The sequence below is a fragment of the Stegastes partitus genome, unplaced genomic scaffold (genome assembly GCF_000690725.1).
Source record: "Stegastes partitus isolate 25-593 unplaced genomic scaffold, Stegastes_partitus-1.0.2 Scaffold838, whole genome shotgun sequence".
Classification (NCBI taxonomy): domain Eukaryota; kingdom Metazoa; phylum Chordata; class Actinopteri; family Pomacentridae; genus Stegastes; species Stegastes partitus.
The window spans coordinates 126,344-152,254 of NW_007578569.1; the positions used below are offsets into that span (position 1 = coordinate 126,344).

General features: G+C 44.3%; 1 protein-coding gene across 1 annotated transcript in view; it reads left to right on the forward strand.

Annotated features, from left to right (window-relative positions):
- The window catches only part of lrrc75a (leucine rich repeat containing 75A), a 74,004-nt gene extending 48,547 nt beyond the window's left edge, over positions 1-25,457 (forward strand). Inside the window, exons 4-5 of the mRNA XM_008292846.1 lie at positions 21,936-22,209; positions 23,474-25,457. Coding sequence (XP_008291068.1) covers positions 21,936-22,209; positions 23,474-24,091 — 892 coding nt within the window. The 3' untranslated portion in view covers positions 24,092-25,457. The remainder of the gene's footprint in view (positions 1-21,935; positions 22,210-23,473) is intronic.
- The last annotated feature ends 454 nt before the right edge of the window (positions 25,458-25,911 follow it).

The following is a 25,911-nucleotide window of genomic DNA, read 5'->3' on the forward strand; positions in this document are numbered from 1 at the left end:
GTAGCCTCCCAGCACACTTTGCTGTCGCCTTCATAACCAGATATACGGATTAAACACCCGTCTCTCTGTGATCCGTCCATGCAGCAGCTGTCTCCAGCTCTGTTCCTGCCGCGGAAAAGCACTTTTACTGCTGCGTTTGTGCAAATCTCAGGCGTCCACAATTACAGGGACAGTTCACATATAGTACTTAGGACGAATGTTCACTCCCAGACGACAAAAACTCGTAGATAGAAAACAATGACTCATAATAGTTTTTTTTATTGCCTTTTGTTCACTATGTTTTATTATTTTTTTGAAATTTCATGTAAGTCCCTAGACTTCATAGAGAATGGATGTAGCCTCCAGGTCTGAAACGTAAAGCCAACACACAAGTGGATTAAACCTGCATTCTTTCTAACAACCAGCAGGGGGCGACTCCTCTGGTTGCAAGAAGAATTCTGATTATATTGAAGTCTATGAGAAGTTGACCCCACTTATCCTCAGATGTGTCACCTCAGGAAACATTTTCTTCATAAGTTTATGGTCTCAATCGCTGGTTTCACGTCTCCATCAATGCGGCATGATGTTTATTTTGTAACTTATTCTCCCATAAAGAGTAAAATAGACAACAAAGCAGGGTAAGCTTTTGAGTATATTCATTATGATGCAGCTATAGAACGTATGTATTTTGTTAAACCAGTCCCTGTTGTATTGTAGGTGGAGCTAAACCAAGAATCAACAATGTCTTATTAAAAATAGTGACGATGAAATGGACCAACAGGGCAGATAATAGAACAGGTGGAGTAATAAACAAGGCTGATGGCAGGTTTGTGTCCACATCCAGTGACTCAGACCACTGGCGCATTGATTTGAACAAACTGCATGTTCGCTTTAATTTGTTCCAACTTGACTCTCTGTACAAGTGACAGCCTGAACATGTCGTGCAAATTAGCGTTAAAATTTCAAGCAGAAGCTGAAAATTCAGACTTGATTGGATTTCAAATTGTGAGCAGAATAAATGCTTAAATATACAATGGGTCCCACCACTGAGTTAAGACACGCTTAAATCCTAGTACACTTAGCAGCATGCTTATCTCATGGAACATAATGAATGTTGAAAAAGGGATCAAATGTCTCATACAGTCGGTCATACATCGCTACGACGGGCTCCAGTTTGTAATGCACCATGGGTATGGACAGTGCATCCTCAGCCAACGCCCACCCTGGAGCTTCCACGTTGCTTCTACACACATGGCCCAGACCTGTTTGGTCTTTTTTGAAAAATTAAAACGTATGCACAGTAGTTGCAGTGTCATTATATCTTGACTTCTTTAGATGGGACAGAGACAGGAAAGTGGGGGAAGGGCCTGCAGCAAAGGGCCATGAGTGGGACTTGAACCCATGACCATAGCCCTTATACATGGGACACCAGCTCAACCAGGTGAACGATAGCAGCGCCCCAACATAGCTTGATTTCTTATAAAATTGTCAGTCATTCTCTCTCATGAGCATCTCCATGAGGCCATCATTGTAATGAAGGTTCGCTCTCTGTACAGTTGCTTCAGAATAATGTGCACTTTAGAATATATTTTAAATGAATAATGTTTCTGTTTGTCTTCTGTCAATGATCCATAATGTCAAAGCTACGACATGTTTTTAGAAACTTTTGCAAAAAGTCAACAACTGAAATCAGTCCTTTAAAAGACCCTTGATCAGTAGAAGTCAGTGTAGGTTACTGAGAGGAGCTGCTCGTTGTCCATTCAAAATGACAATAAATAAACACAACAAACTTGACTTGATTTCTCCCTGATGCTGAACACACAATCATTTAGCTGCCAACAGCATGACTCAGAACTGGTTGTGTAAGAGTAAAGAGATGCACAAACAGGAGGAGAGAAATGACTGAATCTTTTACTTCTGAAGATAACTCCTCATGTGTGAGGCCTCCGTTTCATTTCATCAGCAGTGGAATACTTTGAAAAGCAGGAAAAGCTGCTGATCCTCCATGAGAACTATTTCTGTCTCCTGCAAACCGAGCAGCACTTCAGAACAATGTCTCAAAAAAGCATTTAGACTTCCAGGTTTAGGTCTTACATCACTGACAGTGTGCTGGACGTGGACGGGCCGTGATCAGAACCAGCTGGGTCTGGCAGCGCCTTCCTCTCCATCTGATGTGAACTTTTTAGTGAGGTCAGAATCAGAATGAGTGAAACGAGTCACCGCCGCTCTGTAGGAAAGACCACATAGAAGATGTAAGTCATGGCAGGCAGTTTCTTATTGTCTATTCAACAAGAGTAATTGTGGTTGTGAATTGTGAAAAAAAAAAGATTAACAAGGCTTACTGTTCGTTGTCTGGCTGCCTAACAACAGCTTCTTTCAATGTCCTCAATGAGACGTGTCGGTGGTTTGAAATGAGGCAGCTGCACAGCTGAATGTGTGGAGCAGCCAGCAGACCTGCTCCCCACCCGGAGAGGACAGCGTATGTTCTCAGCCACATTAGGACAAGACAGTGATCTTTAAAAAGAAATGTTCTGCCTTTGCCCATCAGCTGTGTGTGACTGAAGTCATTCTCTGACTAAGAAGGAAGAGCCAGGAGACAGGAAAGCAGATGGAGACGAGAGTTCATGAGGACGCAGTCACGTTCTGCAGAGCGCTCATAAATCTGACCATCCATCAGTAAAAAGTAATCAAATAAGATTACAAATAAATGATCAGAGATGGCAGAAGTACTCACATTCTTTACTGAAGTAAAAGTAGAAGTACTGACTCAGCTCCTTTACTCAAGTAAAAGTAAAAAAGTACAGGTTCAGACATTTACTGAAGTACAAAAGTCAAAAGTAAGAATGAATTTTTAGCTCCGATGACACGCGATGCCTCTTTAGACAACTCTGTAAAACAGAACAAGCTTTAAGCACACAGCTCAGGACTGTTTGGATCCTCAGAGTTCTCTGGATGGAGACGGGCCCTTTGGGTCTCAGAACCGGTCCTGCAGTGCTGAACAGCCTCTGGCAGGCAGCTGAGGCAGGCAGGCTGTGCTGAGCTTCACTGTTGGTAAAGATAAAGACGTCTGTTGTTACGTCTTCTGCGTCACGTCTTCATCCGCCGAGGATGAAACACGTAGCGAGCCCGTTTAGAGAATGTACGGAGCAGAAAGTCCAGATGTTTGTGTTCAGATGGAGGGAGTCAAAGGAGAAAGTCGTCAGAAACATTAATACTCAAGGAAAGTACAGATACCTGCAGAATGGACTGAAGCACAGTAACAGAGTATTTGTACTTCATTACTTCCCACCTCTGAGAATGAGCAACACTCAGGTGGACAGACAACGAAGCAACAGACCAGCAGTCCTGTGTTACATTTAAGGTTGTGTTTTGACCTCTGAATTAGATGTTGGTTTGTTTACAGTCTGTTTCCCGTCACATCAGATGTTGTTCTAACAGTCTAATTGTTATCCAGCATTGTGGTTAACCAAGCTATCCCAGCGACTTGTTATTTCTATTTACTGACCGGTGACTTGAGTTATGAGTGTGAGGGCTGCACTTCCTGAGCTAAACCGCATCAGTCAGGTTCAAGAGGTCTCAGGAGACAGCAGAAAGCTGGGGCCAGCTCATGGTCTCTGATGAGGACTTGGTTCACTGTCGGTACATGTCAGTTTCATACTGAATGTTTTTTTACAGGATACAGCAGCTGGTTCCAGGTTGGACTGCAGCACATAGTGATGATTATTCCTGAGGTATTCTCAGCACAGTGGGCGAAAACAGCACATGATTTGTTTGGGCGCTGTCCATAAAAAGCACTTAGCTACAAATCAAAGCAGCTCCACCAGCAACTGCTTCAGTTACAGCTTTTTACCTGAGAAATCACAAAGGTGTGGACGATGCTGAATCTCCTCTCCCAGTCTCTCATAAACATCTATTTGGAGCGCCATTTGGTTTCCTGGCTCGTGTGCATTTGGCACAGTGGCAGCGTGTTGGGTCCATATGTTCTCAGAGGGGTCTGTGCAGGCCCATGTTCACTTTGGCAGAAGACTGAAGCCTGCAAGCTGACAAGATTGGTGCTTTTAGTTTGTTACATGTGAAATACTGGTGCTCTTAATCCATGTTGTTGAAGCTTTCATCAGTACACTGCAGTTAACAGACAGAGCTCTGTGGCCATGGTGTTGACTGATTGTTTCACTCAGGATGTGTTTTCTAGCTTTTAATAGTCCTTTACTTTTCCAGTGTGAAGGTTTACAGAAAAACATCCAAAGCACACCAACTTAAACTATATCATCTACTGTCCCATAACTAGTCCGTGGTGATGTTACATTCCAGACCTGCAGCCTTAACTGGATCCAGAAAGGCTATGATGTGGACCTTCCCCAGTATTCCAGGTTTACTAAACTAAAAATTACATAAACTAATCTCATCAATAAACCATGGTAAAGCACACGCAACTTGAGTGTGTAAATATTCATGTGTGTGTGCCATGTTGGGAACAGCAGACTCAGCAGTTAGGATGTGAAATGAGGCCTTGGAACCAAAACAAAGAGCTAAAACTAAAATAGTGCTTAAAGCTGAGAGGAACTGCAGAGTTCCTCATAATCCTCTGAGGGGGATGCGCATTCTGTTTTCATCAGTTTTTATTAGTCACGTGATAAAATATTAATCAGCTTTACACTTAAACTGGCCTGTATTGTTTGTGTGAACGATGAAGGGAAGCCAAACACTGACTGACCTTTAGGAGTTTCTGTCCTCGCTTTGTGCTCATACTGCTGTGACTCCAGCAGCTGGATGGACTCTGATATCAACAGTTTCCCTGAGGTTTGCACCAAAGGGATCACTAAAGTTCTATTCTATTCTATTCTATCCTATTCTATTCTATTCTATTCTATTCTATATGACGTCCGCTGGCTGTTAGCAGCAGAAAGCCAAAAAGCTTGACCAGGCGAGATGCTGACAGACTGAGCAGCGTGTGAACGATTTTCTGTCTGTCGAGCATTTGGCCGTTTCCTTCAGTCTGTCTGTCTGTCTGCCTCCTCTGTGTCTTGCATCTGTCTTTTTTCCAAATGGCTTGTTGAGTGTTCATGATGTTGGAGGGAAATAATGAGGTCTCGCTGAGGTTTTGCTTGACCTCCACGCTGTTTGCCATGGTAACACACACACACATGGTGTACCTTGTCTTGCTGTCTACCTTCCTGCATCTTCTCCTGCCCGTCTGTCCGCCAGCCTGTCGGTGTCTCGGCCGCCTGCTGACTGCCTGGCTGTCGCTGCCACACCGACAGATTTATTGGCTGCCTCCCACCTGTGCTCTGACAGCCAGCAGAGAAAGAAGTTGAGTGTTGACTCAGGTTGTCAGTTCCTCTCTGCTCTTTCTGTCCCCTTCATTACCTTCATCCGCTCCACCTCACCAGCAGCGAAAATCAGATGGGAAAGTATATAAATCCTGTAAAAACAAAACGGATATAGGGTAGAACCAGTGTGAAGCTGCCACTGGGCAATATTTGGAATTCTGATTTCCTAGAGATGATGAAGCTATTACCTGCATAACTGGACAGAACCCCCGTCAGACCACTTATTGCTTGTTCCAAACCCATTTTCCAGCCTGTCGGAAGTCATCGATTTGCCAGCTTGGAGCTCTTCACACTCAATCACTGGAGCTTTTGTGACTAGAACTTTATACACAATCAGCTGTTGAAGAAGGCTCTGACGGCAGAGGAAGGTTTCTGTTACGTGGTGAAAGCTCGGGGAGGCAGCACTACAGAGACCTACTTGTAATGCAGAGCAGCTAAAACGAGGGTTACCGTCACCTCCTGAGGGAAATATCTGGCTGGTTCAGGCTCCAGCGCGGTACTGTGCTGGTGCTATGCAGAGCTTTGTACATCTACCTGTTGTAACTGTCTGCTAATACTTACAGGCAGTGGCAAAAATATGTGGAAAATGTTTCGGCTGCTCTTGTTCGTGTTTGTGCTGTTGTTGGTCCTTTATTCTACCCCAGTGTAGCCACACTCTCAAAGAGAACCTGCTTTATCGTCTGTTTTACTCCCAGTGGGAACACATTTTACAAAATGAACATCATGCTGTTTTAAAGGAGACTTGAACCAAGTGATTGAGACCATGAACTCATCAGGAAAGTTTATACTGAGGTAATAAATTGAGTGAGAGGAAGGGTCATTTTCTCATACAATCAGTTATTTCTGCAACCAAAGGACTTGCCCTCTGCTGGCTGTTAGAAAGAATGCAAGTTTAAATCACTTCAGTCTTTTATAAACAGTCTATGCTTTAAACCAATCAGCATTCGACCTCCGTAGAACATCACTGCAGAGGGTCAGCGAGCTGTTGGCTTGTTGGAGGACTGCTTACAAGTTCGTCTCTGTTGACTCTGCTTTGGTTAAATTTGTAATCCTTCACTTTGCATATTGTGCCGAGATCTACACCGATGATACAGAACCATAAATCTGCCATTAGCTGCTAAATGCTGCGCTATATTCACCTGCTAGTTGCTAACTTCGTCTGCTGTTTGGTGCAGAGCAAGTAATGTTGCTCTAGGAGGCAAATGATGTGCATGTACACAAACGAGCTGCATATACATGAATGTGTTGCATAAACAAATGCAAAAGGAAAACACTGCATATCCAGTCACACAACAGAAGTGCCCTCTATAGGCCTCTAGGGGCAGTAGTGAGCTGTTCACCTGAGAGGCAGACAGGTGACGTGAGTTGAAGGAAAAGCTGCATGAAAAGGTTTGTATTCTCTGGTCTCCATGAGAACACAGGGAGGCGGCAGTAAAACAGCCCGTCAGCACCAGATAATCACAGTGACTGGAAAGATAAAGACGTAAACACTGCCCCTAGAGGCCTGGAGCACTTCTGTTGTGTGACTGGATGTGCAGCGTTTTGTTTTTGCAGCGCGTTTCTCTTTGTGCACATCATCGGCCACTGGAAGAATTTCTATAAAACTAAGATAAAGAGCTAAATGCATGCAAAGGATGTGCATGTGCATCCTATTTCACTTTATTTCTTTGTTTAATTAGCTTTAATTTAGGCATTTTAAATCATAAGAAAGCAGCTGTTGCTGTTCCTGTTTCCTGGTAGCGTTGACACAACTGGAACCTTTTCTAATGCCAAACACTGCAGATATCTAGACATCATGTCAGCTTTTCTGTTTGAAATGTCATCAGTGGGGATGTGAAAAGTACAGCAAGACAGTTTTAGAGTTTTATCTGTTCCTCAAGCAGGACTACGGCCCTGGCTTCCTTCTTGTCTTTCTCCATTGCCCCTATTGTCTTCCTCTTGCCCTTGTGTTTTCCTGTGCAGGGTATATATGTGGTGTTTAATATGATGACAGTGCAGTGCTTTTTCACTGGTCTCCACCAGACCTGCAATGCTGTGCAAACAGCTGTGTTAATGTTTATCCTCAGTCTGAATAAGAACTCTTTCCTTGAAGCCCTTTAAAAGTCTGTTTTGTATTTCAGCTGTCTGACTTCCAGTTGTTCACCCAGATGGGAACGTTAACTTCAGTCCTGAAATATTAATGCAGGCTGGAACTTACAATCAGGGTATAATGAAGTTTCAAAATTAATCTCAGCACTTCAAAAGCACTTGGATTCATATTCTTTCTCTGTTTTAATCCTAATCTTTTTTCCTCCATCCTCTGACTCCTGCGTCGTGCCCTCTGTGCCAGGTCCAAACTGTACGCTGTCCTCACTGAGCAGAGCGACCCAGAGGCTGTTGCTGGCTTTACACTGACTCCATGTGTTCACAGCACCCAAAGGAGAGCCGAGGAAACAATGAAACTCCCATTTCTAAAAATATATGAGATTATGACAGAACCAGCGGCGATGCTGTGCGAGCAGGAGACAACACAAGATCCAGGAGGAAAGGTGATTCAGGCGGATTATGCTTGTGATAAATTTTAATGATCTGCTCTCAGAGGGCTTAGAAGACACTGGCCCTTTCTGAATTTCTGGGTCCAGATGGCGGAACAGAGCTCCTGCCTTCAATCTTGCTTCAAAGCACTCAGAAATAGAAAAGGCTGTGGACTGTCCACTCTCATCTGTGTACTGGTTTAGGAACGTGATCCTTCTTCTTTCATTATGCAGCCCAGTCATATGAAGCCATGTGGTGACGCAAAGACGCTCAGATGTGACCTTTGCTGTCTGTGTCTGTGATGTAAATACCAAAACTGCACGCTGGCGCAGATTCTCACCCGTCATGCTTTCAATGCATTGGCATGTCTGAATATGAATGCACAAGTCTATCAGAATCAGAAAAAGGGGGGATTGATGCTTCGCCATTTCCATCTCCAGCCCGGCCTCCTCCACACGACAACGCCGTCATGTGTTTGTGACTCATGTTTATTCCCAGTGGACCAGTGACCTCTTGTAGCCGTGTGAATAATGGTATTATAAACTGAGCCCCATTGCTGCCTGACACAGATAAAGGCACTTTGTACACATCAGCTCTCGCCTGATCTCCATGTATTTTGTAGATGCGTTGCTGGGTGGAGGCCTTCTGCTTGATCACACTGTGACTTCTTCTGCACATCATTAAGTTAAAAGATGATATCTATAGTTTGCACGATAATGTCAGAAAATCTTTTCTTTAAAGAGGACATCACAGGGGTTCTGTGTTTGAACACTTCATAGGCAGCATGGTGGCGTTGACGGACAGAAGGCGGGTTCCTCCGGTGATGTGGAAAGCTCAGAACATGCTGCTCTATAAGATACAGAAACCAAGTGTTGACCACAAACATGTTTTCTCCTGGTCATGTAAAAGTGTGGCATAGTAGGAAACGTTTCTGCTCTCACAGAGTCTTCAGGTTGGAAGGTTGGGGAGACGTTAGTTGTTCTGTGTGGGACCTTTAGGTTTGGACTGGCCGATGCCTGGCTGTACGTTCAGCCACCAAAACTGCTGTGTTAGGCTTCGGACAATATCAGTGTTTGGCTTGAAATATACTCTTCTAGATCAGTTTTGTAGATGTATTAATGTGAAAAGGCTTTTATATAGTTTCTTTTTTTTAGGGTAGATATTTATTTGACGCTCTCCTCCAGCATCTGAATCTGTGTCATTTAATATACAGCCGTCCTCTAATGTCTTCATCCCCTTCCGTTAAAGAAAAGGCAAAATTCACAACAGTCACTCAAATAATAAAAATAATAATAAATAAAAATTTGCTAAATTATAATTTAGTTGAATAAGACGTTGATTTTGAATTGTGGTTGAAAAGAATAAATAAAAAAAAACAAATGTCCTGGACCAATGAGAGGCCTTTGCTGATGAGCAGCGGACCAATGAGAGGCCTTTGCTGATGAGCAGTGGTCCAGAACACCTGTCAACAGGTGCAGAAGTCTGACTGAGAGTTACAGGAAACACCTGATGGCAGTGATTGGCTCAGAGGGTTGATCAGGTAGATGTTAGTTACGGGTCCCATCATGCTGGTTTGTTTGTTTTTTTTATATTTCTGTTGAACCACAATTCAAACCAACGTCATGATTTTCATTAAATTTTTATTTATTATTACTTTTGTCACTTTCAACTTATTCCAGCTGTTTTTCCGTCTTTAGTGGGAGGCTGTGAACACATCTGAGGACGACCGTAGAACCGTTTGGGTGGAAAGGATCAACAGCAAAGAAATAAAATAAGTCAAAAAGATATGTTGATTACACATGTATTAAGGAATCATAAACAAAATTTAATGTGGGAGAAAATTTGTTTTCTTCTGAACATAATTGAAATTATAGTTTAGTTGTATTGGAGCTTAATATTTTGGACACAGGGTTCACTATCTTCGCAGCTAGAAGGACGCCGGTTCACGTCCCGGTGAGGACACCCGGGATCTTTCTGCGTGGAGTCTCCATGTTCTCCCCGTGCAGCGTGGGTTCTCTCCGGGTTCTCCGGCTTCCTCCCACAGTCCAGAAACATGCTGAGGTTAATTGGTGATTGTAAATTGTCCGTAGGTGTGAATGTGAGTGTGCTTGGTTGTCTGTCTCTAAGTGTAGCCCTGTGATAGACTGGTTACCTGTCCAGGTGAACCTGCCTTCACCCTGAGTCAGCTGGGATAGGCTCCGCCCCCCATGACCCTAGTGAGGATTAAGGTGTAGAGATGATGGATGGATGGATGGTTCACTATCTTCCCAATTCATTTATGATATTGTCAGTTTTTTAAGCAAAAACTGGAAATTTTTGGTGCTAATAGCAGCTTTTCCTTTGACAGTAAAATGAAAATCATTTTGGTTTCCCTGTTCAAAACAAACTGAAGACACATGACTACTGCTGCTTTTTAAAACTGCACTGTTTACCATATTTCTAAGATGAAACAATGAATTGTTGAACTGAGAAAATTAGTGAAGTCCCACCCCATTGATTCTGTCAGTATTCATATATGAAAGAGAAAAAAGGAGAGATTGCTCATTATGCGACCAGTCAGCCGTCAAATTACTGTTCTCCCAAAAGCCAGCCTTGTGCTGTTTCTTCAGCAGCCTGTTACCATCTATAGTTATCCAACTTTCATCGAGCCCAGTCGTGACTGTAGTCATAATAACAAGAGTGGAGGACAAAGGGAAGTGGTGTAGGGATGGAGCCATGAAGACCACGGATATATGTAGGAGGTTGGGGTAGATGGATGGGTTGGCTAAACATTGGACTTTATCATGTTCACCACTGTTCATCCTCAGCCTCAGGGTTATTATTGTAACCATGACCTGTAGCCTTTTTAGCCTTTCCTCTGATCCTAGCCAAACAAGGGAACAATATGTGTTCTAACTGGATGTATTTAAAGCCAGGGAGAGTGACCGACATAGTCATTCAGGTCGGAGGACTTGTTGCTATTCTTATACACACACCATCTGATAATAGTGAACGGCTCCAAAGCAACTAAACTAAGCGCCGCGTGAGTCACCTGCATTTCTGTGATTCAGCCACTTGACAAAGTACAGCAGGAAGACACTCATGTGGGTCGCCCAATCAAGACGGAACAAAGGACAGGATGCTTGATGAGAGGACGATGCAGCAGCTGGTAAGTGGTGTCCAGCCTGAGTCATGGAGAGAGAGCAGCACGTTTTCACATCAACACTCCAGCGGCTGATTTCCCTAGCTCCTCCCCTCTGCTTGAAATTGGCCTAATCAGTGTAATCAGATGCTGTAGTGATTGCTCTGAATGTGACTCTGCATAAATGCAGCTCCAGATGGCACATGATTAGACAAAGCTCCAGAGCAAGACGATTGCAGGGGAGTCGGCGACGTCTCTGGAAACATGTCACAACTGCTCATTCAGACTGAGAATCGTGTTTAGTGTGGCATCGGTGAAAGATCCCCCCTGCTGTGTTGTAAGGTAGCCGTGGGCAGACATAAATCGAAGCAGCATCAACCTCTGTGCTACCTCTGTAAACCTTGTTGCACAGGAGGCGAAGGAGAAGATTTTTCTTTCTCACCTTCTCTGTCACAGAGCTGAGGAGAGGTGGAAAGATACACCAGCTGACTGGGTGATAAATGATCTCCGAGGTCGACAGAAACTCAGGCACACAGGCAGAGGAGAAATAAGGACAGCCAATCTGCATTAAGACCGTATTCGAGTATATAAATCTCGGCATAATCTGCCTCCCCGCCTTATTTACATCTCATGTCTGAAGAGGATTCACCTTGTGGATCTTTTTCAGGAAACAAGTGGGTGGTTTCAGATCTTTCAGAGGAAGGGATCAAGCAGAGAAATGAGTTGGTATGACGTGGATTTGTGGAGATGCATATGAGGCCGGACAGATCACACTGAGATGCAGTCAGACAGACACGAACACAGAGAGGATGATGCAGGGACGGAGGTGAAACACAGTCCAGCCCTGTGGTGATGTGCTGAAACGAGTCAAAAGCGCCATTTGCAGAGATGCAAAATGAAATTCAGGCAATGACGACGTCCCTGTGTGTTTGTACAGACTAGTTTTGTGGGGAGGAGTGGAGGAGTAGCTTGTGACTCACCAGATATTATTTGAATGGTGATAATTAGAAGTGTGAACGGGCATCAGACTATCAGCAGGGAAACGTTGGAACTGTTGGGTTGCAAATAGATTTCTGGAAAAGTTTCATCCAACTTTGCTCTCATTATAGTAATGCTTCATTAGGACGTACGTGTTTTGTTCATGCCCAAGAATGACAGAATGAACGTGTCAACAAGGCACAGAAACACAGGAGGGCTTCAAAGACCACACCAGTGTTTTTGCATGTTGAAGTCAAGCCTGCTTGCTTATTTCCTTACTGCCAGACATTTCTCCAAGCATGCAGTCATGTTTTAGCGTTTGCATTATTGTGTGAGTTTGTTTTGGTTTATAGACACATGTTAAGGGAGATATACTCAGCAAAATGTCAAATTCACTGTAAAGGTTTATCATGAAGGTAATTTCTAGGGCAGGGAGTTCCTCCTTCCATAAATACATGAATAGTTCACATTCATGTGGACCAGCTGCAGCATTACAGTTCTGCTTTAGGCCATGAGGTCTTCATGGTTTACACATGGTTGACGCAGGCTTGTACAACAGACAGAAAACACCCACGTGGTTCTATTCATGCTACAATAGGTATATGTCGGTCCTGTATGCGTACAGTTGTATAACCCCTCATACCAAACACAGAAAAACACACACAGGGATGTTTCTGAAAAGATGTGACGTTGCATTCTTCACAGCAAAGAGCATCTGGTTCCAGACTGGCCTGTAGCACCGCGACAATGTGGTGATTGTCAAAGTTTACTGAGCACAGCAGGTGAACGTAGAAATTTACAGTGTTTTTGTACCACTGAGGAAAACCAGTCACAAGTCAAAGTACAGCAGTCGACTAAGTCTTTGAATGATGAATTATATATGTTGGAAGCTGAGAATCAAACAGTTTCATAAGATAAGATCACCTTGTATTGATCCCTCAGCAGGACATTTGCATTGTGTTGTTTATGCCAGCAAAGAGGAGGCTGCAAAAATGTAGGAAAGCAAAAAGAAACACAATTTATACAAATAAAATAAACTGGAAATACGTAAGTACTGTTGATGTTGTATTTGCTGCAAACACCATGTTATTATCCATCCATCCATCCATCCATCATCTATCTATCTATCTATCTATCTATCTATCTATCTATCNATCTATCTATCTATCTATCTATCTATCTATCTATCTATCCATCTATCCATCTATCTATCTATCTATCTATCTATCTATCTATCTATCTATCCATCTATCCATCCATCCATCCATCCATCCATCCATCCATTGTCTTCTTCTTATCCGGGTTTGGGTTGCGGGGGCAGCAGGTGGAGCAGGTCGTCCCAGACCTCCCTCCCCCCGGCGATGCTTTCCAGCTCTTCCTGGGGAATCCCGAGGCGTTCCCAGGCCAGCCGGGGCAGACCCAGGGTCTCCTCCCAGGTGGACGTGTTCAGAAGACCTCCAGAGGAAGCCTCCCCGGAGGCATCCGAACCAGAGGTCCAAACCACCTCAACTGGCTCCTTTTGAAGCGACGGAGCAGCGGCTCTACTCCGAGCTCCCTCCGGATGTCCGAGCTCCTCACCCTATCTCTACGGCTGAGCCCAGCCACCCTGCAGAGGAAGCTCATTTCTCGTTCTTTTGGTCACGACCCAAAGCTCGTGACCATAGGTGAGGGTTGGGACGTAGATGGACTGGTACTCTCTTCACCACGACGGTCCGGTACAGCGCCCGCATTACTGCTGACGCCGCACCGAGCCGCCTGTCCATCTCACGCTCCATTTTCCCATCACTCGTGAACAAGATCCCGAGATGCTAAAACTCCCTCGCTTGAGGAAGCAACGTCTGCAGACGTCTACATGCAGCCCAAAACTCGTGGAGTATCTGCACTGCACAGAAACAAAGGGTCCAAACAAATGCTTGTTCAGGGGACAGAATGCACAAGGAGCTTCTCTGTCATCCACACATTTCTAGTTCACCATTTAACAGAGTTGTAATTGAAGTCGCTGCTGCAGGACTTTGGAGGAGCTTTGATTTGTACATACTTTCCATAGACAGAGCCCAACACAGTCTCCAGAAATCCTGTGCTATGTCCACATACTGGGCTCAACATACTTCAGGAATAATCACTGACCCGATGCTACAGCCCAGACTGTAAGCAGCTGCTGTATCCGTCTGCGCAGACCAGCGTGTACGGGCAGTTTTCAAACTGTGGAATCGTCTGCGCATATGGGCACGGAAAGCATCAATTGGCCCTTCAGTATCATGTGGACATCTGCACAGGGGTCTGCTCCACATGGGTAGACAAAATCTATGTCACATGGACCCTACAGACACATGCAGCAGAAAGTGTTATTGATCTTTACATGTTAATGCATAGTTAGTCTCTTAGACCTGCTGAGGTTAATTGGTGATTGTAAATTGTCCGTAGGTGTGAATGTGAGTGTGCTTGGTTGTCTGTCTCTAAGTGTAGCCCTGTGATAGACTGGCTACCTGTCCAGGTGAACCTGCCTTCACCCTGAGTCAGCTGGGATAGGCTCCGCCCCCCATGACCCTAGTGAGGATTAAGGTGTAGAGATGATGGATGGATGTTAATGCATCAGTAGTAGTGACTGTATAATATGAGTACTTTTGCTTTTGAAACATTAAGATAACTAGTAATGCTTCTGCACTTTTACTTAGAGTTTAGAATTTGTGGTACCAGTGCGCTATGATGGAACCTGTCAGACGCAGCAGCAGAACTAACTGTTGAACCTCAGTCTAACAATATAATGAGGTCTATATACGAATATGTCTGCAATGACCAAGCAAGCTGTCTGTCCCAGTGTGTCTCTGGTTGCTGTCCAGACAGGGGTGGAGGACCTCAGTTGGAAGCGTGGGATTCTGGTCAGATGCCAAACACATCATGAGCTCTCTCAGACCTCATATGCTTTTTATTTGCTCCCAAGCAGTCTAGCTTGTTTTGTTTATTGCTTTAGAATGAGGAGGGCAGAGTGGTGTTGGAAACTCTGCTGGCTGGTGAACCATGGGAAATCTTCATGCTGAGGACGCATCGGACGAAGGCCAGAGACTGCAGATGGCCTTCAGGTTGACATGTGCGTAACTTTACTTCTCTGGAATCACGTAAAGCCAAATGTGTTTCCGTTTCCTGTTGAGTGCAGCGACACACTTCGTCCAGACATTCGGAGCTGAGCTGGGAGGAGGGAGGAGAACATGGACTGGAACGATTAGATCAGTGGTCTCAAACCACGTGTAATGGAGAGCCGAGGGCATCGCTGCACCAGCTGTGTTAACTAATTAGCACACTTACACTCAGAAAGGAGGAATGGGCTGCTGCAGAGAGTGTGGGAAGTGGTTTGTAACCACTTACTCAGACAGTGCGGGGCAGCCTCATCGGCCTCAAGCTGCTTTTTTAACCACTTCATTCACATTTACATGCAAGAAGTGACTTTCTAATAAAAAAACAAGAAATAAATACAAGGTATGTGGGGAATAAAGGTGGAAACAGACTGTTAGAAAATGGCATTTTTATAAAACCCTCCATCTACATCACTGGACAAGTAGCTACAGGTAATCTATGTCCGTCTTATTGTCGAGAAAAGAACCATCAGTCAGTAAAACTTCATTTCTGTTGCACCTTTGTACCGGTTAGTGCAAGTGATTTGCAGATGACAGACAAGCTGATAATAAGATATTTGAGCGCTCAATAGAATCAATGGTCACTGATCCACATGTGATGTGTCGACCAGATGGACAGAATGACGGCAGTCTGTCCTGCTGGATGTCACATCAAACGTCACCTTTCCTTTGTCAGAGGGACAAACGGCTGCAGTTACATCATACTTCTGAGATGATGCAAAGCACATTCCCCACATGAGCCCTTAAGTTGAACATTTCAAACTCAAAAATGAAGCCTGCTGGCGGGAGTCTGGAGTCAGGAGTCTGAGAGGATTTAACAGTGGAGCCTTTGGAAGCATGTTTGAAGTTTCATCCTGCTGTAGCAGTGAAGGCGTTGACCAAAGCACTCAGTCAGGACATCTGCACGTTTTAGTTTTATTTTAGGATTTTTATTGTCATTTTGGTTTAATGCTCAACACATGAAGGGTTTATTTGCAAAAACAAATAACTCCATGTTTGCTTGAGATAATATCAATCAAACTGAAGTTGAGTGACTCAGAAGAAATGACATGACACAAGTAGAGATAAAGTTTGATGGATGTTGTCTCAGGTAGACGATGGAGCAGTGGCTTATCTGAAGGTTTGGGAAGATGGAGTTCTCTGTTTTTGCAAAGTAAGTCTTCATCTATAGCAGAGGGGATATCTACGTTTTATAGTAGGTTGTCATAAATAAGTGGATTTATTTCACTTTTCACTAAATTTGGGTTTTATATTTATCATTTTTAGACTTTTTTTGCTCAATTTCCTGCCCTGACCACAAATTGCTTCAGAGAAAAAAACTGAATTCATTGTCTGAACTGCACATATAAGTAATTGCAAAAGAAAGTCCAGCAACATGTTGAAGCCCTCTGAGACCTTCACTGCATAGTTCTCAGTGCCATCACACAGAGGAGTGTCCACGACAGACAAACCCAAAATGATGTGAAAGAGGCAGAAAGCAGATGAGAGGCGTCCACACTGCTGACATGTCGTCTGTCACGTCGGGCCGGAGGCTGAACAAACAGCTGCATGCTGTTTATTAGAGGATGTAACATACCGTCAGCTCTTTTTCTAATGGCTTCATTTTGTTTGTAGACGTCTAATGGGCAGTTTTCAGAATGAGGTAAAACCAAGAGATCCAACAACAAACCCATTCTGTGACTTTATGGATAAACCTTCACAAATTCTTGGAAATGAACTTCATCACTAAGAGGTGACTGTTGTGTGTTATGAGTTATGATGTAAAAGGTTTACGGTCCATGTGTTTGTCCAAAAGCCAAATAATTATTGAACATTTTAACTGAAATGAATGAATTATGAAGTGAAACCTGCTGACCGGCTCTGCAGCGCACCAGCGTACATCCACACACCGTGTAGAAGAGGCTTCAACACCAGGTGGTCAAAGCAGCACATAAGCTGGCGTTGACCCCATGGTGGAGAGAAATAAAACATGGTTAGTCTTGATGCAGAGGTGAGTGAATCAATAGGCTGCTGAGTGAATCTGCTTCACATCCAGCAGAGCAGCCATGCTTCGCCTTCAAGGTTATCTCGTCAATAATTAGAAGCACAACAAACCCTGTTCACTGTGACGGACACATGCCTTTTTTTAGAGCAACACCTCCTTCTGCTGGCAAATGTTTTCCTCTCTATCTAACAGACATGCTTCCTCCCCCCCACCCGCCACCCTTCATCACCAGCTTGAGCTCCTCCTGCATTCAGGGCCAGAGCCAAGAGGGTTTCCACACTGGAGGCCCAGGCGGCTGCAGCACAGCTACCACTGACTTATGTCCTCACCCTAATGCAATCCTAAATGTAATATCAACAACTAAAGAGTACATTTTGGGCTAGCTGTCTCAGGTTGTTTTTTAATTATTAAAAAGCTTATTATGCGGTGCTTCTACATGGAGCTCATTCCTGCATAAAGATAAGAGAAAGTAACCAGAATAACTGACTGTTGGATGGACAGTGACACACAGGAAGTAGCATAATGAGACCTCTGTGTCTGGGAGTCTTCATTCTGCTCATATCGTCATCATGGAGCTGTCAGCTGGCCTAAAATACACTTTCTAACATGTTGTACATTTGACATCTCTTCCATGTGAGCTGGTTGACTGAACTACAGATGTTTCAGGGAGGACAGAGGTGGGATTCACTTTTTAAAAAATAAGAAATATTCTCCAGTTTAGCCTTCTAAACTGCTCATTTGTAAATGTCACATCTTGGTGCGTGAAGAGATGTTTTTAACTAAATACTTTGATTATGAGAATAGTTTTGAGCCTTATTAAGACTGATTAAGAATCTTGTAGTACCTAAAACTACTCTGGTAACCAGAAGTAGACTCTACATGCAGGTTTTGTTGAATTAAAACCAGGCTGACTTGGACATTGTGGTTGGAATGGGTGGTTCAGCAGCAGCTGGATAATCCAGAGAGAATCTGAAGCTTGACTTGTTTTTATCTTCATGGACATTTGGTGTTATTTAACTTCCAGCTGCTCTTGTACACATTTTAAGTGTTCCATTTTTTTTTAATAGTTTCATTATATTACTACTTTTGCTTTTTAATGTTATTGTCATTCTTGTCAAAGTTTCTTATTTGTGTGCCCATATGTTGTCTTATTTTGTAAATGAGACCTCTTTACCTCAATTCAGTTCAAATAACTTTATTTATCCCCAAGGGGCAATTCAAAAGCTCACTGAGTATTTAATATTTAATATAACAACATCAAAAAAATAAGCACAATAGAAAATAAAACACAAAATGAACAAATAGGTTCAGGACGGATTTGGGAGCTCCAGTGTGTTCAGCACCGTCCTGCTGTGATCTGACGCTGCCTTGGCTTTAGGGTGGATGTAGACCTCCGAGGAATTCCCTGTCAATATATCCTGAGTTCAAATAAAGATTTAATGGATGTATAAATGACTGAGGAGGCCCTTCAATTTTTAATCCTGTACAGAGTGAAGGCTGCACATACAGACCCAGCACAGGCACAGCTGATGTAGAACAACCTTCTCATGGCTGGAGATATGGCCTCTCACACACCAGCAGCTGCTGTGTGGGTTATGGCCTTCTCTGAGGAAAAGCTTCACATACAAAGATCTTCAAAGGTAAACGGGCCCTTTTTCAGAAGAGGAGACTTTGCTGAGTGCCCTTAAACCAGGGGAGGTGTTAAGGGCAATTCATGCTGAGCACTTGTGGTGTGAATTTCATCATCTCCCCAAATCTGTGAAGGTCTGTGCAGACTCCTCTGCAGGCGTCCACATGTAGAGCAAGATCTGGGACTGACCAGTACGCTGACTGCATATGTGCCAGGAAAACAAATGGTGCTTAAAACAAATTCTTGTTCTGAAGAGAGGCTGTATGAGGACGTTCTTGGCGATCCGCTCCTTTATTATTCATCATTTGAACAGTTGCAATGGAAGCAGTTGCCTGTTTGGAGATGCTGTGTGTGCCCACTGAGCTCGAAACAAGAAAAATCATGTTGACATGATGCATAGAGGCCAGTCTGCTACATCCCATGAGCCTGCAGCAGACTGTTGACTGTGTCTCAGGTAATAGAGCGGCTTGTCCACTAACCTCCAGGTTGGTGGTTCGATTCCTCCACATGTCAAAGTGTCCTTGGGCAAGACAATGAACCTGAAGCTGCTCCTGCTGGCAGGCAGGCACCTTGCATGGCGCCATTGTGTGTGAATGGATGAATGAGAAACACATTGTAAAGCGCTTTGAGCACCACTAAGGTAGAAAAGTCCTTAAACTACAAGTGCAGCCAGTTTAACACATACCTAGTATGAACAGAACCGCAGCTGTTGGCTTTCAAAGTCCATAAGAGCAAAGATGGGAAGTATAGTTCAATTCTAGATAATGCCCGGCACCAAAGAACGACACCCTCATGTCACCAGTCTGAGCTGACATTTGTAGGTGGACAGCAGCCAAATCAAACCAAAAATAGTCCCCAGTGACAGGCGACTGTCTGGAGGCCTCAGCAGAGTGACTAAAACATATTTTGAGATCTAAAATTGACCCACACTCACTGCTTTGCTTTGGGCTGCTCTGGCCTAGATTCCTTCTTTAGTCCCTCTGGTATGTGAGCAGATAAATATATTCAGCTGTTAACTGATAATAAAAGTTGAATCTCACAGTCTGCACAGCACTCGCTTGTTTCTGTATAAACCTCTGTCCAGCTTTGTGCTGATCAGAGCTCAAGGCCTCCGCTGTAGCTCACGTTCTGCAGATGTATAGCCAGAGAGGAAGCAGATTTCCTGCCAGGAGATTAATCCTAAATATCCTACTTTGTGTGTGTCCCTGAACCTCACATTCATGTGCATGTTATTTGTGGGTAATAAGTGGCACTGGCACTCATCTCAAGTGTGCATTACAAGTATTGTTTCATATGTAAGCCAGAAAAAATAAACCGTTTTTCTTTCTTTATGGACCAGACCCCAGATGAGCCCTTTGTGCTCAGCTCACATAATTCTCTGCCAAATCCAAGCAGCCCTTTGGGTTTATTTTTAAGTCTGACCATGCAGTTGGAGAGAATAGCTTTAAGTGTTTTGCTGCTCTGAGGCCATTTTCTTTCCCCCAACTACGGTTTCTTCGGCCCTTAATCCCCCGAGTGTCTGTGCATGTTTGTCTGTGTGTCCCCGGAGGTCCGCTGAGCTGCAGTCGACTCTTTATGTAGTTTCCATTAGCGTCTGAGTGCAGTGCACACTGGACTGCATGCGGCGTGGACATTTTATGTCCTCGCTTTGTGCTGTCAGATCCTGCAGGTTTATTTGTTGGAATAATGGTGCTGATGTGGTCAGTGTGACTTCTGCACTTTGAAAATGAAAAATTGGATTGAAACTTGTTTTCAATGACTTTACATGAATATTTGTCGGTCAGGTTCATTTATAATTCATCACCTTTGGGTTGTTGCTTCAGAATGACATTTTGAACCGAGTATCTGTGTTAGACCGGCAGTAGGACTGGACCATGAGAGGATGGGGGCGTCTATGTATTCTATAGCTTCAGACCAGGCAACAGTTTATCAGCTGTGATATAGACAAGCCATATAATCATCATTAACAACATGATTGAGTGTTTAAAATGTCTGTTCCTGTGTTTTGCTTGTATGGTTGGACTGTACCATCAGCACTCGGGTGCCAGCCACAGACTCAGCGTGTCGTGCATTTAACATTTACCACATCTGACCATGACTAACTGATGGGCTGCACCATTTTGGGAGGGTTTAAACATTCAAGGACTGGACTAACACACACACACACACACACACACACACGACCTCCACTGTGTTGTCATTGTCCGTGCTCAGATCATACGTGTTTATATTGCTCTAACAGGTTCCCATATTTCTATTTTATTTTATTTTATTTATCTTTTTCTGCACTGCATTCTTTACTACTACTTTACTACATGTCTGATATTTACAACGTCTCAGGCGTGACCCAGGGTCTCCGCATGTCGCTCTGCACACGGCCTGGTTGATGGTCATTGTTGCTGTTGCGTGTGCATTCTGGATCTCATTTCAAAGCTGTATATGGCTGAAATGACAATAAAGAACTTTACCTGAGGTGTTCAGGTGTTCATGTCACCTCTGTATCTTTACAAAGCTTCTTGTCAATTTGACAAAACAATCCAAATGTAAGATCAGCAGACCTGCTGATTCTCGTGGTTTTGACCATGAGCGCATACCGATGCACCATCTGGATCAGCACCAGGATGGACATTTACTGGTGTAAGTGGTTTGGACGTGACTTCACCAACTATAGCCGAGCACTGAATAAAGCGTCTTTTACTGTGTTTATAGTTATTAGTCTAACCGTATCTTTTGATCAGATGTTTCCTTACATTTAAATCCACTGAGTTTCACACAGCGAGCATCACAGCATCTCCAACCAGCACCAGAACTCCGTGACAGCAAAGAGACTTACATACAATGTAGGAGACGACCGTGTATTAAACCAACGAAAGTTCATCACAGGCTGTGAAGCAACCCATTGTTCAGTGTGTGCTGAGCTCTTCACTGTGAATAAATTACAGCCAATAGGATGCAAACATAGAAATGGAAACATCCCCACGGCGCCGCGCTTTGAGAAGTGTGAGGTTGCAGGTTTTACATGATGAGTGGAGGTGGTTCATGTTACAGTGTGTGATGTTATTGTTTAGGATTAATTTGGGAATCTATGGGCTTGGAATGAGTCATCACTAAGAGTCTTAGTGCAGCACACTCGTTTAATATCCTGACAATTTAAGACATAAATAAGATGAACAGTAACGGGAAACAGAAAACCTTCATCGGGTATGTCACCAACACAGAATAACCCAAAGCAAGCAGGTTCTGATCTTCTCTCTTTGTCTGTCTCCAGTCTGAAGGCGGTGCTGTCGGCCCCTCTCTCCAGCGGGGCCTTGGATCTCTCCGGCATCCCTCTGACGGCTCGGGACATGGAGCGTCTGGGCGCACACCTGCAGCGCCACGCGTCCACCGTGGTCAGCTTGGAGCTGGGCTTCACCGAGCTCACGGATGAGGCTTTCCTCCTGCTCCTGCCCACGCTGGCTGTCCTCCCACATCTGGAGACTCTGGCTCTGAACGGAAACAGGCTGACCAGGACGATTCTGAAGGAGCTGACTGATGCCCTGAAGGTCCGAAAGACACTTTTGCATATTTTTAAATGTTAGTGAAATGCATTCATAATGTCGTGTAGTGAAAGCTTTGTGTTGCTGCCGTACATGCTGGCAGTCACTGTGGCAGAACAAGACCCACAGCAGTGCTGAGGTTCAACCTGCTGCACGCCTCTTTAACCGACTCAAGTGGTTTCTGGGAGTTCTTTCTTACCTTTTTGTTCACTGTTGGGTTCATTTTCACAGCACAGCCATGGAAGTAGAGAGAACTGTAAAACATCTGTCGTGCAGCATCACAGTTATAATCCACAAACCAACAAAACACACATTTTGGCATTTTCTGTTTCACAAAAAAAAGTTTAAGAACAAATGGAATTAACACCGAAACAATTCTCCCAAGTGCATCATGTGGTGGCTCTTCACACGACAGACGGTTTTGCTTTTGCTTACATTCATAATGTGTTTCCTCGTCACTGTGAACAGGCTGCAGCAGAAACATGACTGAGGCCCTCCAGGCTGAGGAGCATATTATTATGTTATTTTTATATTTTTTAGTATTAGTCACCATGATCATCATCCTCGTTTGTATGAATTGTTGATTTTTAATAGATTTTTTATTGAGATGTAAATGATGAAATACGGCGATTTTAAGCAACACCACACATACGTGACACATTTCAAGGACGGTTAGAAAGTTGAAAATCAGATGATTGTAGAGTTTCTGACTCTGATAAATGGTGTAAGTTTTTTAGAAGACAGCGGCCTTTCTAACCTGCCGATGGGTTTGAGGTTTGCTTTTGTTTTTTTGTGGAAACAATCTCGACAGAATTAATGTCAGTCTTGGTCTTTTTCGACCAACTATTTTCAGGCACAGGAAATAAACTAGGGAACGACACTGATGGGCACTAACACGTTGTTTTTTCCACCAAATCTAAAGAACCATGAAAAGTCGGCAAACTAGTCTAATGATAGACTGAAAACCACACAGATCTGTCACACACCAGGAAACAACAACACACAGTCATTCTTTAGTCTCTTGTACTCGGAGCAAACATTTGTCCTTCTGCAAACATTGTTGGCTTCCTGGTTCCTTCATACAGTCTTATGCAGTGAGTGCTGGCCCAAACACTGAGGATTATTGTTTGAGATCTTGTGGATGAAATGTATTTGTGTGTAAACACTGGTGTATCCGGGGAAATCCTCTCCACACTGATCTCATGTGTTTGCAGAAACAGAGATAGTGAACATGCGGCTTTTGTTGATATGTGAATATTTTCTGTCTAAGGATCCGGGCAGCTTCCCGAGCGTGACCTGGATCGACCTGGGCAACAATGTGGACATCTTCTCCCTGCCGCAGCCCTTCCTGGTCAGCCTGAGGAAGCGCTGTCCCAAGCAGGGCAACCTGCCCACCATCCTGGAGTTCGGAGAGAGCCAGGCCAGCGACCCTCCCGAACGGCTGAGGGGACTCGGGGAGGAGGAGGAGACGGACGACACCAACCGGACTGAGAGCATGGGCGAGCTCCGGTCGGAGGTGGAGGAGGAGCTGGACGGAGAGATGGAGATAGAGGAGATGATGGAGGAGCTGCTGGACTTTGACAGGGAGGTGCAGGGGAAGGAGGACGAGGAGGAGAGCATGTGGACGGTGGGGGAGCAGAGGAAGGCAGCGGGGAGGAGGAGGGGGAGGCGAGTGGAAGAGGAGGACGAGGAGGAGGAGGAGAAGGAGGTGGTGAGGAGAGTGCAGCGGCTGGGGAGGAGGCCGGTGATGGCGGAGGACGATGACGACACGCAGAGCCGCTCCTCCCACCTGTCCTACTCCAGCCAATCGCAGCACTCCTCTGGAGCTGTTGAGCCAATGAGAGTGGAGGAGGACGACCTGAGCGACCAGTCAGACCACTTGACCTGATGGCTGCTCCCCGCTCTGCTTATATTTCCTTTCCTGTGTCGAGTCCTGTGTGGAAGGAGGCGAGAAAAGACTGAGTGCGCCTCCAGAGGCTGCAGTGCTGCATGTAGCCCGTAACATGGCACTGGACACTCTGAGCTGTGAGCAGCCGCCGCGGCCTTCAGACGCTGACAGTGACCACTGAACCCAGCTGACTGGATCCCCAACAGGACGTGTGTTTGATCAGAACTGTCTGTTGTTTCAAAGAGACTGAGGGTACATAGAGTAGACATTATATCACATGAGGCTTTTATGTATAGAATGTTGATCCTTATTCAGGTCCTTCCTCCTTGTAATCCTGGTAATACCTACATGTGCCTGTAGCACATCCCGTTACTGGTTAACCGTGTGCTGCTGCTGCTGCTGCTGCTGCTGCGAGCCAAACTGAGAGCAGAAAATAAAGAGATGCACATAAACTAGTCAGGGCCCTTCAACCTCACAAAATGTTTTTTGCCAAAAACTAGCAGTGTAAAATGTCTCCCTCCCACATTAGCTTGCCAGATGGATCAGAAGACAGGCAGGAATCACAAGTCAAGCCATTTGTGGAAATCGGTTAAGAAATGAACAGATGCACCGGGTTGGCAGAGGTGGAGGCGAGGAGAGGAGGCCTGATGATTGTCAGAAGAGCAGGCTGGTGTTGATGTACAGCAGATAGATGTGATAATGTCACTTCATGTGTCCCAAAGCAAAGTGCTGAAATATTTAGTAGCCTTTCTTTCCTCATAATCCAGGCCATGTTTCACGGTGCTGTGCACTCACATGCTTACAGTGCTGTGTTTACATATATATCAGCTATGATCGCATTCACATACGCTGTCCACCGGACTGTTACAGCGAATTATATCCTTATGCAGTATGTAGCTCGTGCTTTCCCTCCATGTGTCCCTTAGAGTCTGTGCAAAGCTTTAACAAATAAACTGTATTTTTGGATGTACAGTATATATATATATAAACAATATATTATTTAATGTGTCCAGGGGCGATTGTTTAGATTAGCAACTTAAAGAGGAATACCACTGAATTCAAGTATTCATATTTATGTTTTTTGTGGTGTAGAGTAGCAGTTTAAATGTACCTGAGTAACTGGTAGAAGCTGGATAAGAGCTGAACCAGACTCTTAGTTTGTTGTATTATAAAAATGCCTGAGGTGTAAAGGTTTGATTGTCATGGAAAGGAAGACTTTGTGGAGACACAGAAGAAAGCCTCCCGCTGAAGCAGCCACTCATTGATAAATGCAAATATATTTATTTTCCAGACGGTTGCCCCGGGCGATAATACATTCACCTGTTAATGTGTGTGGAATAAAAATGAAAGCTTTTTGTGATGTGCACAGGCTTTGCAGTTGCATCACAAATTGAAGGTAACCCAGCTGGATGCGTGATGGAGGCACCTTGTGTCGCTGGCTGTGAGGAATTACGCCAACAAAACCGCTCTGCACAGCAACGATGGCAAATGAATTCACTGCACCTGCTGACTCGAGGTTTGCATTAAGAAAACCAAAACTATTGTATTGTTTTGTGATACAAGTGCAGGCGGTTGTGTACATTTTAAAGGGGCTTTGAGAGGTCGGGAAAAACAGCTTTGATGATAGACGCCTTTCCACTGCAGGAACTCCGGGCAGAAGGCAGCGCAGACGTACAAACACCCTGTGATTGGCCCTTTCACTTTGTGTAGGACCTCACAGCCGGCACAACAATAAACAGCAGGTACCAGACGTAGCTCTTGTTCTGTGAGCATGTAGGAAACAGAAAATGGACCTTCTTGTATGTTAGTCTATGTGATGA